The 15,649-nt window shown below is 41.9% G+C and overlaps 2 protein-coding genes across 3 annotated transcripts in view; one reads left to right on the top strand and one right to left on the bottom strand.

Annotated features, from left to right (window-relative positions):
• The window catches only part of gja4 (gap junction protein alpha 4), a 43,561-nt gene extending 29,611 nt beyond the window's left edge, over positions 1-13,950 (top strand). The window contains exons 1-2 of one of the 2 annotated variants that reach the window (XM_054763734.1): positions 3,624-3,819; positions 7,728-13,950. In XM_054763734.1, coding sequence (XP_054619709.1) covers positions 7,737-8,792 — 1,056 coding nt within the window. In that variant the 5' untranslated portion in view covers positions 3,624-3,819; positions 7,728-7,736 and the 3' untranslated portion in view covers positions 8,793-13,950. Of the gene's footprint in view, positions 1-3,623; positions 3,820-7,727 lie in introns of those variants that run through there. The other variant, XM_054763735.1, reaches the window with a different exon arrangement.
• On the bottom strand, positions 12,113-15,630 carry smim12 (small integral membrane protein 12). Its single transcript, XM_054763738.1, has 4 exons — positions 15,567-15,630; positions 14,155-15,055; positions 13,301-13,404; positions 12,113-13,166 (listed from the first exon to the last, which is right to left on the bottom strand). Exon 2 carries the CDS (start codon positions 15,013-15,015, stop codon positions 14,743-14,745), a length of 273 nt encoding a protein of 90 aa, XP_054619713.1. The 5' UTR covers positions 15,016-15,055; positions 15,567-15,630; the 3' UTR covers positions 12,113-13,166; positions 13,301-13,404; positions 14,155-14,742.
• Positions 15,631-15,649: the final 19 nt, after the last annotated feature.

Here is a 15,649-nt window from a genome sequence, read left to right as displayed (position 1 = left end):
TCGGAAATGAACTTTGCTGTGGGCGAGTACAGGGACAGAGGATCTTCAGCATCATTTGCTTTGCATTGTCAGTTGCAGCCATGGCATGCGATCAGCCTGCATGCTATACTACAAAGGCTATTGTATGCTTTATAGATGAAAGGAAGTCTCATGAATATTTATTCTTTTTTGCAGATAGCTTCCTTTCACCTTTGCTCAGAGTGTAAAATCCTCACTGGACACGACAGCTTGTCCATTGATTGCCATACAAAGGTGATGAGCTGCGTGCTTCCTTTTTACCCTCCATGGCCTTTGGTGTCGGGAATCTTGCGAATCTGCATGTCCTGCCTTCCTAACATCACCGATGCACCCTTCCTTGGCTTTAAACAGGGTGAGATCAATAGTGATTGTCGGTAAGGCATCCCTACACTTAGCGCTGGATGCTGGAAAAGCCTCAAAACCGTCTGACAGGAAAGCATGTGCCCTCAATGTTGCATATATGAATAAATACGCTCCACACTCCACGGGAGATATACGGCCCTGTCAGTGTCATGCATATTTTATCCAACAACAAACAAGGTTGTGGCATCCATCACTCATGTGGCTGTCACAGCTATACTAAGAACACGCCGCTAATAGAAACAGGCAGGGGAGAGTCTGACTTGTATTTAGGAAAGTGCTGCTATGTGAGAAAGCTAGCTTTTCAAAGGACAGGATCATTCATGGAAGCGCACTGATTGTTTTTTTTAATATGAGAAGAGATGATGATTCAAAACAGGTGTGTGCCGCTGAAACACTATACCGTACCATTTGATACTCATAAGACACCACAAATAGGAGCACATTATATCACGAGCTAGGACAATACACCAAAGTAGAAGGTACAATACTGAATGATACCATCAGAAAGACAGTACAGTACAGTGTTCTCTCCCTCCATCGCGGTTCACCTTTCACGGACTCGCTGTTTTGTGGATTTGTTTTGTGCAAGAAAAACACTACAGTATGCCATATGATACTAAATGATATGATGCCATAAGTCCCCAAAAGATACTGATACTGAATGATACCATTATAAAGACACAATACCATATGAAACTAAATGATACGATATGGTATAATACCATAGGACACCAAATGATATCATGAGATAGGACACAATACCAAAGCACAAGATGCCATACTCAACGATACCATAAGAAAGACACGATACCATATGATAGATAGGACAAAATAAAATAAGAAAACCTAACAGACGATACCATGACACAATAAGAAATGAAATAACATATGGTTCCATTTGACTAGGTAGTGAAACCGAAGACGCAATACCAAAAGATGTGACATGATACCATACAACACAACAAGATATAAGATACCAAAGGTTAAGGATGCTAAAATCTAAAACACAATACCACATGATATCCTAATACAAAGAAAGATACCAAACAATAAGACATGATCGCAAGAGACATCAAATGTGACAAGACATACGATACCATAAGCTACCAAACAATAAGGGATGATACCATGTGACACCATAAGCGTATAAATGATACCGAACAGTTGCTACATTTTTTACATCAAGTGTGTCTGCTGAAGCATTTTATTATCTTGTTTCTATTTGACCTGAATCTGATTTGTCTAAATAATGATCAATGAGCAATACTCTCAATAATTTCATACCAAAGATGGTGTACAAAAATTAGTAGTAATTGTGCTTATTTTTAAGTGTATTTTTTAAAATTAATTGGCTTGGTTCAATCTGGTGGTTACATTTCACACACACAAAAAAGGACTCCAACACTGATCTCCTGTTGTATTTCCACCGTTCATGTGGACTGACTCACCCTGAGATTTGACGCTAAAAAGAACAACGGTGCTTTTTTAAAAAATGGGCGACTGGCTGAGTTGAAGCAGGCAATTAGTTTAATTGCCAAGTGCACACGCAGGGAGGAAGACCGCAAACACGTCTCCTCCTGAATGCAAACACTTCCATTACGCTTTCGCACAAGATGGAACGAGCAGGGAAAATAACAAGACAGCAACGTGCCAAGATGATTTACTTTCAATTACATTTTGACAAAGGTTGTTCCCTTTTGCCGCCCTCTGAATCGCCGTTTCGGGACGTGATGGTCCTGCAGCGTTGATTGAGTTGAACCTTGAGGAGATGACCCCTGACTAAACACTTTAATTTGACTGAGTGGGGCGTCCAGGTGATTATTGGAGACATTTTTAGACGTGTTAGTCATGCAGAAGTTCCTGTACAACTTGCTTATTCCTGTTTATGTGTTTGCACATCATCATTCACAGTGTTCAGCGCCGTATGCCGGGTGTGTTTTACGGCCAAAACAGATAAGAGAACATCTTGGCTTCAAGCTGTATTTTTACTTGCATATTCAGTTTGCATTTGCAGTCGCAGGGAGCTTTGAAAAGATGCATGTTTCTGTTTAATCTGCACCCAGCAAGCTTTTGCATTAGCGCAGCTTCAAAATGAATACATACTGTACTGGATGAAAATATCGGTCTGGTGCGCCATCGTTGCATTTATCGCATCATCGTTTTTTTAAACTATGAAACTCATGAGGCAACTTTTTTTTTTTGTTCAGCTTTTGTATAAAATTATAGACGAAAAATATACACATACTGTATGTAACAATTATACAAATAATAATAATATATTCAATAATCAAACAACCTAATGAATAGAAACACTTCAATAAAATTCACTGATTCGACATGTAAAGAAAAATATGGATTAATACATCAAATAACTACCATACATTTTTTCATAGTTTTTTAAAAAATATTTCTACAGTTAAATAAATAAAATAATACAAATTAAATTGCATTTAATTTAATTTAATACATTAAATAAAGCAATAAATAAGAAAAGAAAAAATATGTAATTAATAACAAATAAAATCAATGAAAAAATATAATAAAATAATACAAAAATAATTAAAATATATAAATAAAAAAAAACACTGATACATTTAGGAATATGTCAAAATGAATCCTGAAATGTCAAATGAAACCTGTTTAACTGATGATTTATATATTAAATAAAATGTAACACAATTAAATAAATAGCTATAATACAGTAAACAATATCATAAATAACTTTTGAAAGCTTTGATCAATTTAGGAACATGTCAAAATCACACTTTAAAATGAAATTCAGTTTTCAAGCTGACCTGCTCCGAAAAACAAACAAACAAAAACAATCCATCAGTTCTTCAACAAACGTAATGCATCTAAAAACAGTTAAAATACCAACACTAAATGGATTCACTTTGTGAATTCCATCGGAAAACAGATGAGGTCTTACCAGCATCAGTCAAGCGTGGGGTGGAGGGCACCTTGGAATTTAGGTGGGCAGCGCCACGACGTGGTGGGATGGAAAAATACACTGCTGGTTACCATCAAGTCAAATAAATCTGAACATCGTTAACGTCTAATGGGACAAACAAATGAGGTATTGCGTCTTAAGATGGGAGGTAAAAGATGTAACGAATTTAGCAGAAATGAATGAAAAACTACAAATTCATTTCCTATTATTGTCCTAATTTAGGAGAAGAATATGAATTTAATAAGATAATTTAAGGGTAAGCTCTGAGTTGGTCTTTGCAGAGTGGACGTATACTTTTGGCTCCATCCATCCCATTTCCTGGACAGAGTTCCTGAGGGAGGGCTTTCGAGTTAATTTTGCAAGCATGGGAAAGTTCTCCTCACTTTTTTCCGGTGACATGGAATCTTTTTAAAGAAGAAGGCAAGTTAGACCGAGAGCAGCGCTGAGGGAGGAAGGAAGGAGACCAAGACCCTCTACGAGAGAGAAAGGTACAACGACTTTTACATGGATCACGTTCAAGTAGAAATGTCCGTTTGGAGTAAGGCATAGTATTACATACAGTATTCCTAGCACTAGTGTTGCTTAAGAGGCTCATTCTCTAGCTAAGAGCGAGTTACATTGACTTATTTATCATCCAAAAAATGGGTTTTCTATTCGGATTTTTTTTTAAAAGCAAAATTCCTGTTACACATCCAGTTACCTCTTTTTAATTCACTTTTAATGGTTTTATAGAACTTTACATTTTGTTGACGTTTTAACATTAAAAGTAACTTTAAAAAGTGTCTATTCGGAACCATTTTTAGATACTTTTTCTTTGTTTCTTACCAATAAAAATGCGTGAATAAATATATATAAACTATTTATCTAGTTGTTCATAATATGTACACATGCTTTTCTTTACTGTACATAATTTTGCTTTTTATTGGTTAAATACACTGCTCAAAAAAATAAACACTAAAATAACACATCCCAGATCTGAATCCATGAAATATTCTTAATTCATGAAATATTCTTATTAAATACTTTTGTCTTTACATAGTTGAATGTGCTGGCAACAAAATCACACAAAATTATCAAAGGATATCAAATGTATTAACCCATGGAGGTCTGGGTTTGGAGTCACGCTCAAAATTGAAGTGGAAAAACACACCACCTGTTGTCTATTCCATTTGCTCAACAGATTGTGAAAATGATTGTCAATCTGTGTTGCTTCCTAAGTGGACAGTTTAAATAATGGCGCAGCACTTTTGACTGAGTGTGAATTGAGTGCTCACCTTTTTCTTTTTTGGCAGTGCATTTCCAAAATATCGGGTTTTTTTACAACAAAAAAGGCCCGCCAGGGTACATGAGGGAAAATAATTTTGTTGATTAAAAAGACAGGAAAAAAATGATTTTTTGCGAGATTATTACGGCACCAAATTTGGTCATAGACTTCCGCCATACGTCACAGAAAGTCATGCTCTAGGATGAGAAAGTTTTGCGAGACAACGCAATATTTATGGAGCACCCAGGGGACACGGAGAAGAAAAATTAATGGGTTAAAAAAAGGACGAAAGTTTGCGAGTGCTCGCAAAACGTTTGATAACGCAAAACTGTTTTGCTAGAAAACCGTTTGCATTAAGAGCACTTCCGTGTTCGCTTCCGCGTTCAGGGCGGATGTTTGCGGTGAAACTTCAAATTAAGAGCAGCACATTCGTTGACATTCTGATATGACTGTTTACTTATAGGACAAACAGTGCACACAATTGAAAGAATCAATTGTATGGCTAATCAGTGTATTTCCTGTCGCGTGCCAGTACTCAGAGTGCTGAAAGAGTGCTGTTTTTAATTTGAAGTTTCACCGCAAACATCTGGTCGAAACACAGAACACAGGTAACACAGGTAAAGTATAATATTTACCCCACTAAATATATTTATATACTGTATATACACGCACATACATACCCCACACACGATATGTGCACATTTTATTTTCAAATGTTATTAACATGTTACTCATGTTACTCAATGAACTACAAAGTTCCTATGACTCATTGTAGTAATTACTTGTATTAAATTGACTTAACATGGCTTTTATATTTAAACAAATGGTGTGTTTATGCTGTCTTTGCTGTTAAAGAATCTATAATGTTCTTATTGTTCTTATTACTGTATAGTGCCAAGTACTGTACTTTCGGCTTGGCAATGTACTTACCATGGCTTTAATGTTTTGATTAATGTTTGCATCTCTGTGATCTGAGGCGTGTACATTGAATCCAAAAAGTCAATAAGGCCAAATATTAATTCCACTGCGCTGTCACAGCGAGTGTGCATTGACTTTATTTTCATTTATTCTGCCTGCGTTGATGTTGCCTTTTCTCCCAAGGACTGAACTAACAGAAAAACATGAAGTAGTCTAAATATGTCAACAAGTGTCACAGCGGTGCCTCAGTTCCTTCACACAGGATGTTTACTCAGAAGCGTGTGTGTGTGTGTGTGTGTGTGTGTGGTGCTTCCCAACACACTACTGTGTCATTATCATTAAACACTTCAAATTCCACCCCCTCCCGGCAATGCCTCTCAAGTCACAAAACAATTAAAGCAATCATTTTGTGCATCGATTGAATATTCCCATTTAAGCGCTGCTGAGAGTTAGCAAAGCTTCTTCCACTTGTGCCGTTTAAAGTGTTTTCCTTTTAGTCCGCTGTAGTATGGAATATGGATGTCTTCTTTTGGAGGGAACAACACCGTGAGCTCATGGAAGAAGCAATTGGAGGCTGTGCCACCCTAGTAAATGGAATACAAAGAGTTGGAGAAACATAAATATTTCTGCACTTCTGCATTAGGTGCGTTTGTTAAAACCCCTGGTGCGGAAATCAAATACCAGTTAGGTGTTAAGTGTTGCGTTTTGAGAAATGCAGCCGTAAAAAGCAGCGCTGGGCCATTTTCTACCTTCGTAATGACTGAGAGTGTACTTGCGAGCGTCTAATTTGAACATGAACAACAGGCTATAAAAAAGTGCCTTTTAAAAACGCCTGCAAAATAATAGGAGGTTTACGTAAGAACTGGAGGAAAACAGTCCTCTTGTTCCACCAAAGTCTGGGAGAGATTAAACTCATCAAGTATGGATGAGACAAGTTTGTCTTGCAGGAATTAGACCTACAGAGAGTTGGAAAATTGAATTAAACCCTGTTAAGGTGTTGTTTTCCCTTCCTTTCACACTTGGCTAGGAACCATGTTTGCTCGCAGAAAAGGAAAAGCGTATGACGACGTGAGAAATACACCACATGTGCAATTTACACCTTTAGTCAATTAACCGCTGAGAGTCGCCGGGGTGCATGGTCTACAAAAACACCAGATTAGCTCCAGAACACCATCACCTGCTAGAGTACCAATAGTAGTTCAAAAGAAGAGACTGTACAGAAAAGCTGTGTAATTTTAGCTGTGTAATTTTAACTTTTTCTCTATTTTGTTGCAATTATTCTTCTGTGAACTTTTCACCTCTCCCTGTTGTTTCCTCTTTATCACACCTCGCTAGATATGTTCCGCTCGGCCTTGTCCTCGCTATCTGGCAGCTGGCAACACCTGAGAAGCGGGAGTGTCTGCACACTGATTACATATGCCTGTTTGTGTCTTTGGTCCTTGCGCTCTCTGCTTGATTTGTGCCTTCTAGAAGCTTCGCTAGACAAAAGCCAACTTGGTTTCCGTGGACAACTTTTATTGATAGAAATAATTGCCAAAACACGTATGCCTAGCGCGTGCACATGCACAGAAGCAGTCTCAGGGAAGTGACCGACAATTTGGAGCCATTGTGTGGTTATGATAGGCTATACTTTCCAAGGTAGCTAACATTAGTAGCTAAACTTTGCCAAATTGCTATCATTAGCTGACAACAAACATTACCAGTGCGCGTGCATGTGAGATAAAATGCTACTTGTATGCTCGAATGTTGGTACTCTCTCGGCAGCTTGGCACTTTTAACAGCTGTGGCTGTAGGCAACCTCCTGATGTAGTTCTTTTTATTAACTCCACAAGCGGTCATTAGCTGCATTTGGGATATCATGAGCGGGTCAGCATCCTGCATTTTTATCTGGCTCTGCATGCGCTTTAAAATGTTGGTAACTTGCCCTACTGTTTGCGCCGCACTGACACGACAGCATTGCTTGCTGTGTTGTAGCACTTGACTGTTGATTCAGTTTCATCGAGTGTGCGGTCTAAAGAAGATCAACATGGCAACACGTCTCTAGGCTGCATTGTTCGGTCCAATACAACACTGGCATGGAAACAGGAGTTCAGAACATTCAGAAAAATTCTCACACCTTTCACAAATAACACACTCTGGAAATGTCTTGCTGCGTTGACTTGTCCAAGCATGTCAATGACCTTGTGCCTTCCTTGTCTTTGATGGTCCTCAAAGGAGCAGACGATGTCCAGAGCTGATTGGTCCTTCCTGGAGCACCTACTGGAGGAGGGTCAGGAGTATTCAACAGGCATCGGCCGCATCTGGCTAACCGTTCTCTTCCTGTTTCGCATGCTAGTCCTCGGCGCAGCGGCCGAGTCCGCTTGGGACGACGAGCAAGCAGACTTCATCTGCAACACGCGACAACCCGGCTGCATGGCCGTCTGCTACGACAAAGCCTTCCCCATCTCGCACTTCCGCTACTTTGTTCTTCAGGTCATCTTCGTCTCCACGCCGACCATCTTCTACTTTGGATACGTGGCTATAAGGTCTGCCAAGGAAAAAGAAGCGGGAAAGGACGATAAGCAGGCAGAGGACGTTGTAAAACATAAGAACAAAGATGGGGATGCGAGGAAAGTAAGCATAGCTGAGAGGAATCCACCAGAAGCTCCAAAACTGAAAGGTAAGCTGTTGTGTGCCTACACATTCAGCATCTTCTTGAAGGTTCTCCTCGAGGTTGGCTTCATAGTGGGGCTGTGGTTCCTTTATGACGGCTTCCTCGTTGAAGCAAAATTCGAGTGCGTGGGCTTCCCCTGCCCTCACACGGTGGACTGCTTCGTCTCCCGCCCTACAGAGAAGACCATCTTCACCATCTACACTCAGGCCATCGCCGCCATCTCCTTGCTCCTCAACCTCATCGAACTCTTCCACCTGCTCCAGCTTGCCATTTCTCACCGCTTGGAGAAACGCTACCAAGGAGAGGTGTATCTACCACGAATGGATCAGGCGACGGCTGCGGCCAAACAGGAGGCGCCGGTGCTCCGAGAAGAAGCTCCAGAATCCTACAGTGGGAGTCTACCAGTGCCGAGCGAGGCTACAGGCTACACCACCAACCCTTGTGAGAGCTTTGGAGATCTGGCCATAACAGTCAACTGGGCGCCCACAGAGGCTGGGAGTGACGTGCTTCCTAGCTACAGGAACTGCATAGAGGCTATCAGGACATCACATTCATCCAGGAACCACTATGGACGGAACAGCAAGAACCACCACAAGGTGCCTTCAAAGCAGAAGCACTACGTCTAACCCAGGCTTGCAGACTTTCCACACTGGATTAAAAGATGAGCCAAATGGGAGGTGTACTGTAATTAAGCAGAAATACTCAACAAGAGTCGTACTGTGAACCCATTGCCTCCGAGGGTCCAAAGACACCAGATAACGGACCTTTTCAAGACTTCAATACCCCCGAGGCTGATACATGCGTATCATGAGATACTTGTGTGTACATCAAATAAGCTTGAATGGGTTTGGTTATGAGAGCAGTAAATAAATATAGTCACTTGAGGTCCACACTATCACCCCCCCACCACTCCCCCCCACAAAGTGGAATGTTCTGGTCTCAGCTCAGCTCCCATGAGGATAATGGCTGTGTGGATGCATGCACGCATGCACTGTATGCTTCCCCTTTCACCCAGTCACCGGCCTTAAAGGGGACAGCAGAAACGTGGGAGTCCTGGGGGGGTTTTGAGGGCTTATTCGTCCAATACAAACTATAGTGCTGAAGCAAGAGGCGGAGAGGACCACTGTGTAGCATCCGGTTGGCCAAAAGCTTGAAAGGGTTTAGTGACTGCAAACTCGATGGACTAAAAGTGGTACAAAATAAATGAAATGTGTGTGAAATACGTATTTATGTCAAAGGCATTTGTGTTATTTATTATGCTGAGGAAAATAAAGTGATACATCACATGGTCTGTCTAAATGCAGATTTAGGTGGGAATTAGTGGACGGTGCCCCCACAGCTGTGGTGTTCTGTCAGTTAAAAAGCTCTAAACATACTTCTTTTTCCTGGCTCTGCCACACATCCCTTGAGGAGGTCTGATTAACGCAGTCTTCACGCCCAGAAATGGATGCAAAGCAAAGACTCAGCACCTTTTAACGAAAGTGCTCGCCCAGGCTGTAAAGCGTAAACGACTGCAGGGCGTATTACCGCCACTGCTCATAGTAATCCTGTGATTCCCGACCACTGTGTGCCGTGAGCGAGCATCACATGTACCACGGGAAATTAATGAATTTCACTCAATTGGTCCAAAATGTACTCCAAATACTGCACGTTTGTTCATTTATCTGCAGCAGAATGCAGAAGGTACATAATTCACCCGATCGTTATTTCAGTCTGGTTTTTTTTGTGTCATTTTTGTTTGGTGGGGTGTTGTTTAACGTAAACTGTGTGCCTTGTCTCAGGCATGCAACCTCTGCAATGACGCTGCCGCAAGTGGGGAACCTGCGGCACATGGGAGAGGACCAACAATATCAATAAGGATTTGTGGCGCCCCCTATGGGTTGTGCTCAAAATGCCTTGGAAGACATGCTAGCATACGACATAGCATACAGATATCCTCAACGTTTTATAACCATTAGACAAATGGTCAATGACTTATGGGCAATTAGTTGCTGAGTCCCGCCCCTTTTGGTTGGTGGCGGCCATGTTTTCAACCGATGTTGCTCAAATTGAACACATTTGCTTGCCAGCCCCCAAATGTGTGTATCAAATTCTAAACCTCCTACAGTTACAGTGGGTGTTTTACAGAGCTGTGTGAGAAGTTTCAAGTCAATCAGACTTATGAGGTCACAGGTTGGGGTTTAATGACAGCGCCACCATGTGGTTTGGTATTTGACTGAAAAATAATAGCACAAGCAGCACAGGAGGAGGGCGTGTTTTTACGAACGCTCACCCTTTCGCGTGCATCGGTTCAGGAGTAGAAGCGCTTCCACAAACAAATACATGCAGATACAAATTGCATGCTTTGCAGGAGGTGATTGGTTCCGATCCAAATGAGGTTGTGCTGCGTAGCTCTTGTGGTTTTTGGTTTGGCTTTGCAGCAGTTGCGCCGGAACGCGGCGCAATCAGACAACAATAGGAAGGCAGTCCTCAAAGAGGAACTTTTATTGGCAGTTATTGTCGAGTAAAACAATCCAAGCAACCTTCCAAAGCCGCCTGGTTCCGGGTCTATTCAGTAAAAGTTGGCTGGCATTCCCGCATTGCTCTGTTATCTCAGTCCAGGTGGGTGCAGTCTTGTTATTGTTAACGTGGGTGGTTTCACCAAGCCGGAGAGGGAGGACGGGTGTTGTCAGGGAACAGATTGCAGGGGTCGACCCGTGTCTGCCAACTACAGCCATTCATGTTGTTGGTGATTGCCTATTCTTTATGTTGACTGCTGACTAGCGTGCTTTATCGGGCCTGTAAACCACAACGCAAATGTGTCGCTCTATAGGAGTATAGGAAGATGTCAGCGTCCTTTCACTGCATGTAATCCTTCGGGATGGACTTGCCTTTGTGACCGTGTTTCCTGAGATTGTTGGAGTCATCACTTGATGCTTCCCGTCACTGTCGGTGATGCTGATAATACGACAACATGTCAACTCACTGTTGCATCACCTGTTGCATCATGGGAACGAGGTGGGCGTTATTGAAAATTTTGGTATTGATCCGACACCAGGTAAAAAAAAAAAAAAAAAGGGGGGGCCAGTATTGCTGATACTGATACGTTTTACTCTGACTTTTTCCAAGTTCAAGATTTGTTAACCATGATTATAATCAGAACATAACAAAGAGAGATTTTAGGCAGACAAAAATGTGTCACGCTTATTTGGGAGCAATTTAACAATATTTGATGTTTATACACAATACAACAATACAGTCAAACCTCAGTTTTTGTTTGATTCGGTTTTCAACACACAAATGTGGGCAAAATTATGCCCTTGTCTCTGTTATCATAAAATATTACTCATTACAAACTAGTCTGTTTGCCCTGGACTGTATTATTCCGCGTAACCGAGTGTCCAAACAAAGTACTGCAAAGTCCAAACAAAGCAACTGCAAAATAACCCGCCATGGGGCCAAAGACAATTGCGGGTGCCAGCACTTTGATAAAGAAGGTGAGAAACGCGACTTAATTTAATAAAATAACTTGTCGTCCTCCCTCCACACGCCTCGCCGTCTTTGCCAAAAGTCATCAAAAAATGTTAGAATGATGTTAGATGTTTGTCCATTGCATTCATCATGTTTTTAGGTGTTTAAAATGGATTCGTTGTATTTATTTTATTATTATTTTATATTTACTACGAGGAAAACTGCTTTGGTTTTCATGTTTCTTACCTTTTGGAACAAATGAACAATGAAAATTGAGGCACCACTGCATACACGTATGCATTCGAACAACACAACAACAACAACAAAAACACAGATACAGTATAGACGAGAACTACAAATATCACACTTGTATTGATCCGATACCACTCTGGTAGCGATAATATCGACATTTGGATCCATCCACACACCTCTAATGGGGACACAAGATGGTCTGAGGGGTTTTTAAAAGGTTGAGAACTAATTCTGGTAACCGGTGTTAAATGTCTGACCTCCTGTTGCATAAATCATTTTAATAAGGGTGCATAAACACGCAAGAAGTTGGGAATGAACAACATGAGTGTAATGAAAACATTCGCATGCCAGGCAGCGCTAGCAGAAGTATGCTGATAAGCTTTTATTGGGCAGGAATGATGCTGTGTTGGAGCGTGTCTTACAGCAGCACCCCGTCCTCAATTTGGGCATTTTCCTTCTCAACAAAACAAAACTTTCCTAAATTTAGATTCTGGACAGGAAGTGGCTCTGGAGCCGTTTCCCCTTCCAGTATTGTTTCTCCCCCAGAGACTGGCGTGCGTGAGGATTGTTCACCCTGACAATGGGGGAGGTGGGGGGTGGAACGGGCATTGTTCCTCGCTGCCCGTCAAAAGCCAGGAGGACAACGATGCACCGCAATAATACAACAACACACTGCAAGGACATTCAACTCGTGCTCCACGGGCCTCATCAGACTCACCCAAAAGTTCAGTTTGGGAGCTGCTAACATTTTTGCAGCAGATTCTTAAAAATGCCAAAGCGCTCTTCTCATATAGAGGATCTTTGACTAGCGCTTTTTGCAATAGGCCCTCAAATAGGTCTTATAAAAGAGCTGTGTTGCGTAAACGTACTGCAGTGTGTCTGTTCCAGTGTACCAATGTACGACTTTGTTACATTTATGATGACTTATTTCGTGTTTGGTGAGCTGAATGTTTTCTGATACGGCAGAAACGTGCACCGACGTTATATGCAGAATAAGAACAAGAAAAGTTGGTATCATCACAGAAAAGGCAGATTTCGGTTGTCATGTGTGCACTTTGGGTCACACTGACATTACTGCTGTTGCTTGGACAAGCTCAGACTGACTGACAGCCAACTTTGCTGGCGGAGGCATGATGTGTTTATATCCAGTCAGCGTTTAGGTGTGTACCTGCATTTCTGCATCCTATGTGAGAGTGTTTATTCTGGGATGTGGTGGCCTTCCAGCAGCAGCATTGTTCCTGCAGCACTATCCAGACTGTCCGCTCAGGATGTTGGACTGGACCTCTTTAAAAAGATCCCTAAAAAAAACAGACCATCCAGCGTTGCCCATTATTCAGCATCTTCCAGCAGAAACAATGAAACTCCTCCCAACATCCCCCTTACACGTTCCCAGGATGCTTGGTGTTCAGTTCCCACAGTGGTCCATTGTTACCTGTCCTCTAATTGTTCCCAGAAGGACACGCTCCTTCTTAACTTCCTCTCCATGACTCGTCCAGCTTCACCGCCGCCCCCATGTCTTCTCCTTACATTTCTTGCCTAGAAGTGAGAGCAGAGAGCAAAGTTGACAATGCTGGGTCTCATTTCCCATACATGGGCCGCATGGCTGAGTGGAACATATTCAGGCACACTCGGAGGCTAAGAGGACATGGACCTTCGTTATTTAACACAGGACCACACTAAATGATCACCATCTCCCGTGAAAGTCCTCAATAAATACCCCATTAAATAGCAGTTGGCCTGCATATTCTCACGAGTTCTTCAGCAAAATATTAATTACAATTTAGTTTCACCAACTGTAACTGCTTTAAATAATAATGCCTCTGTTCAATGAACCGCAGCATCTCATAGTCGCCGGGTGCGTGTCTACTAAAGCAAATAACCGCTAGGGTTGTGAATGAAAACAAAACATTGCTTTGAACAGTTCCAACAAATAGCTACATTTAAAGTACCATGAGGGGTCAGCATCCGGCAACTTTATCTACCTCTGCATGCGCTTTAAAATGCTAGTTGTACGATTCAGCCTGTTACACTTGCCATACTGCTGTTCACACGCGGTACTAATGTTTTGCTGCTAACTGCTATTGCCACATTGGTTCTGTTGCTGCTGTTGTACAATATACTTGTTAATAAACGACCATGTGATCAAAGAAAGCTGTGTTTTCCTTTCCGCTTTCTCTTGCGCTCCAAACCATGACTAAAGTAAAAAAAAGGATGTACATACACAGTATTATCTTTTATTAATCAGAATTTATTTCTCACAAGCAACAAGAGGTCAAAGTTCCTTACATGAATGTGTCAGCCACTTCCTCCTTCAGCATTATTTTGTCTTTTGCGCTCCCCTTGAGACTCCAGACTTTCCTCCCTGAGGCTGAATGAGCCATCGTGGCTTCCTTCCTGTCACTTTGAAGCTCAGTTCATTTTGAACAATAGTCACGACAGACTGGAGTCACAATGATTAACGCTCACCAGCTCGCTTTGACCAATTTGATTTGGCTTTTTGCTTATAACTTTCTAAAATGAAAGCGCTGACATTGTTCCACACCATAACGGGACTAAAGCTGATTAGGCTACATCACTAGACCTCCCACACTGACGGCTGCATACCATCAAAGACCTCATGACTGTTTTGATCCTGTACAGCAGCTTAAGAATCAGTCCTTTTTCGTCACATTTTGTGTAGCTCTGAGTGTAGTGTGGAAAACAGAAGAAAACACCAATATTATGTACACACGCTTGTGCTTCTTGATTGTTACAGTATATCCAAGGTGCAGTGAGCTGCGGGCTTATAGAAGCCCAGCTGTGAGGATATATGGCTGTGAGGATCCATTTTCTTGTCTTCCTCATAAAAAAAGGCTCCCTGTTGGAAGGATGGGGTTAGCTCTTTTCAGGCCGGTTCCTGTTGAGAGCCGCTTTGGGAGTGAACTCCATTTTGTCTTTGAGACTGAGCACCTGAGTGCCGTCCATCCCGGCTTGTTCCTTCAGTGTCCTCTCCTCCCTCAGCTCAAGAATGCTCTTCTCCTCGCGGGGTTTGGGCGTCCCCCTGATGAACCACTCCAGGTGGTAGCCCACCGCTCCGACAACGAAGGCCACGGGGAAGGTGATGTACGGTGCATAGGTCCGCATGGCTGTCCAAACTACGGGCCACATGATTGCACACCTCTCTGGATGCCAACGTCTGAGAGACAATCTGTTCATTTTAGGTGACAGATAAAAGATCGGGGTTACTTTATTCCACTTGACTTCTTTAAAGGTAGCTCCCCCTTGTGGCACAATCTAACAAATGCACTAAAATAGAAAACTGAAGTGAGTTTATTCTACTGGTGGCTGGGTGTTCACTTTATTACAATGTACACGTTTTAATCGCAAAATATTACGCAATTTTTTGTGTACACCTGACAGTTATGAAGTAACTCATGTACAACCCTTACAAAATACAACCAGTAGAACTGCGGTTCTTCACATTAACGGTTTGACTGTAATACTTTTAAAACAAAGCCAAAACACTGTTCTGTGAGTGGCTCGTGTTAGTCATTTAACTCCACACCTCGTGCTGACCGGTTTATCTTCCCGCAGTTCTCAATGTGACGCCAACCCTACAGCGGGTGTACATTTAGCGAAAGGCGGCAAAGTGACTATTTTATTGCTTATTTTACTAAATGAATGCTAATTTGTCAGTAACGTTGTGTTATTTGACTCACCTTCACAGTTTTCACGTTGGTGCCGCAGAGGATGAACGTAACTTCCGGAGGGTGTGTTCACGCGCCCTGCTTGTTACGTGATT

Source organism: Dunckerocampus dactyliophorus, chromosome 20 (genome assembly GCF_027744805.1).
Source record: "Dunckerocampus dactyliophorus isolate RoL2022-P2 chromosome 20, RoL_Ddac_1.1, whole genome shotgun sequence".
NCBI lineage: Eukaryota > Metazoa > Chordata > Actinopteri > Syngnathiformes > Syngnathidae > Dunckerocampus > Dunckerocampus dactyliophorus.
Note: the sequence above shows the minus strand (reverse complement) of the source record. Positions and strands in the feature narration are given on the sequence as shown.

Coding starts and splice junctions, on each gene's coding strand:
- smim12 (XM_054763738.1), bottom strand. CDS start 15,015: ATGTGGCCCGTAGTTTGGACAGCCATGCGGACCTATGCACCGTACATC.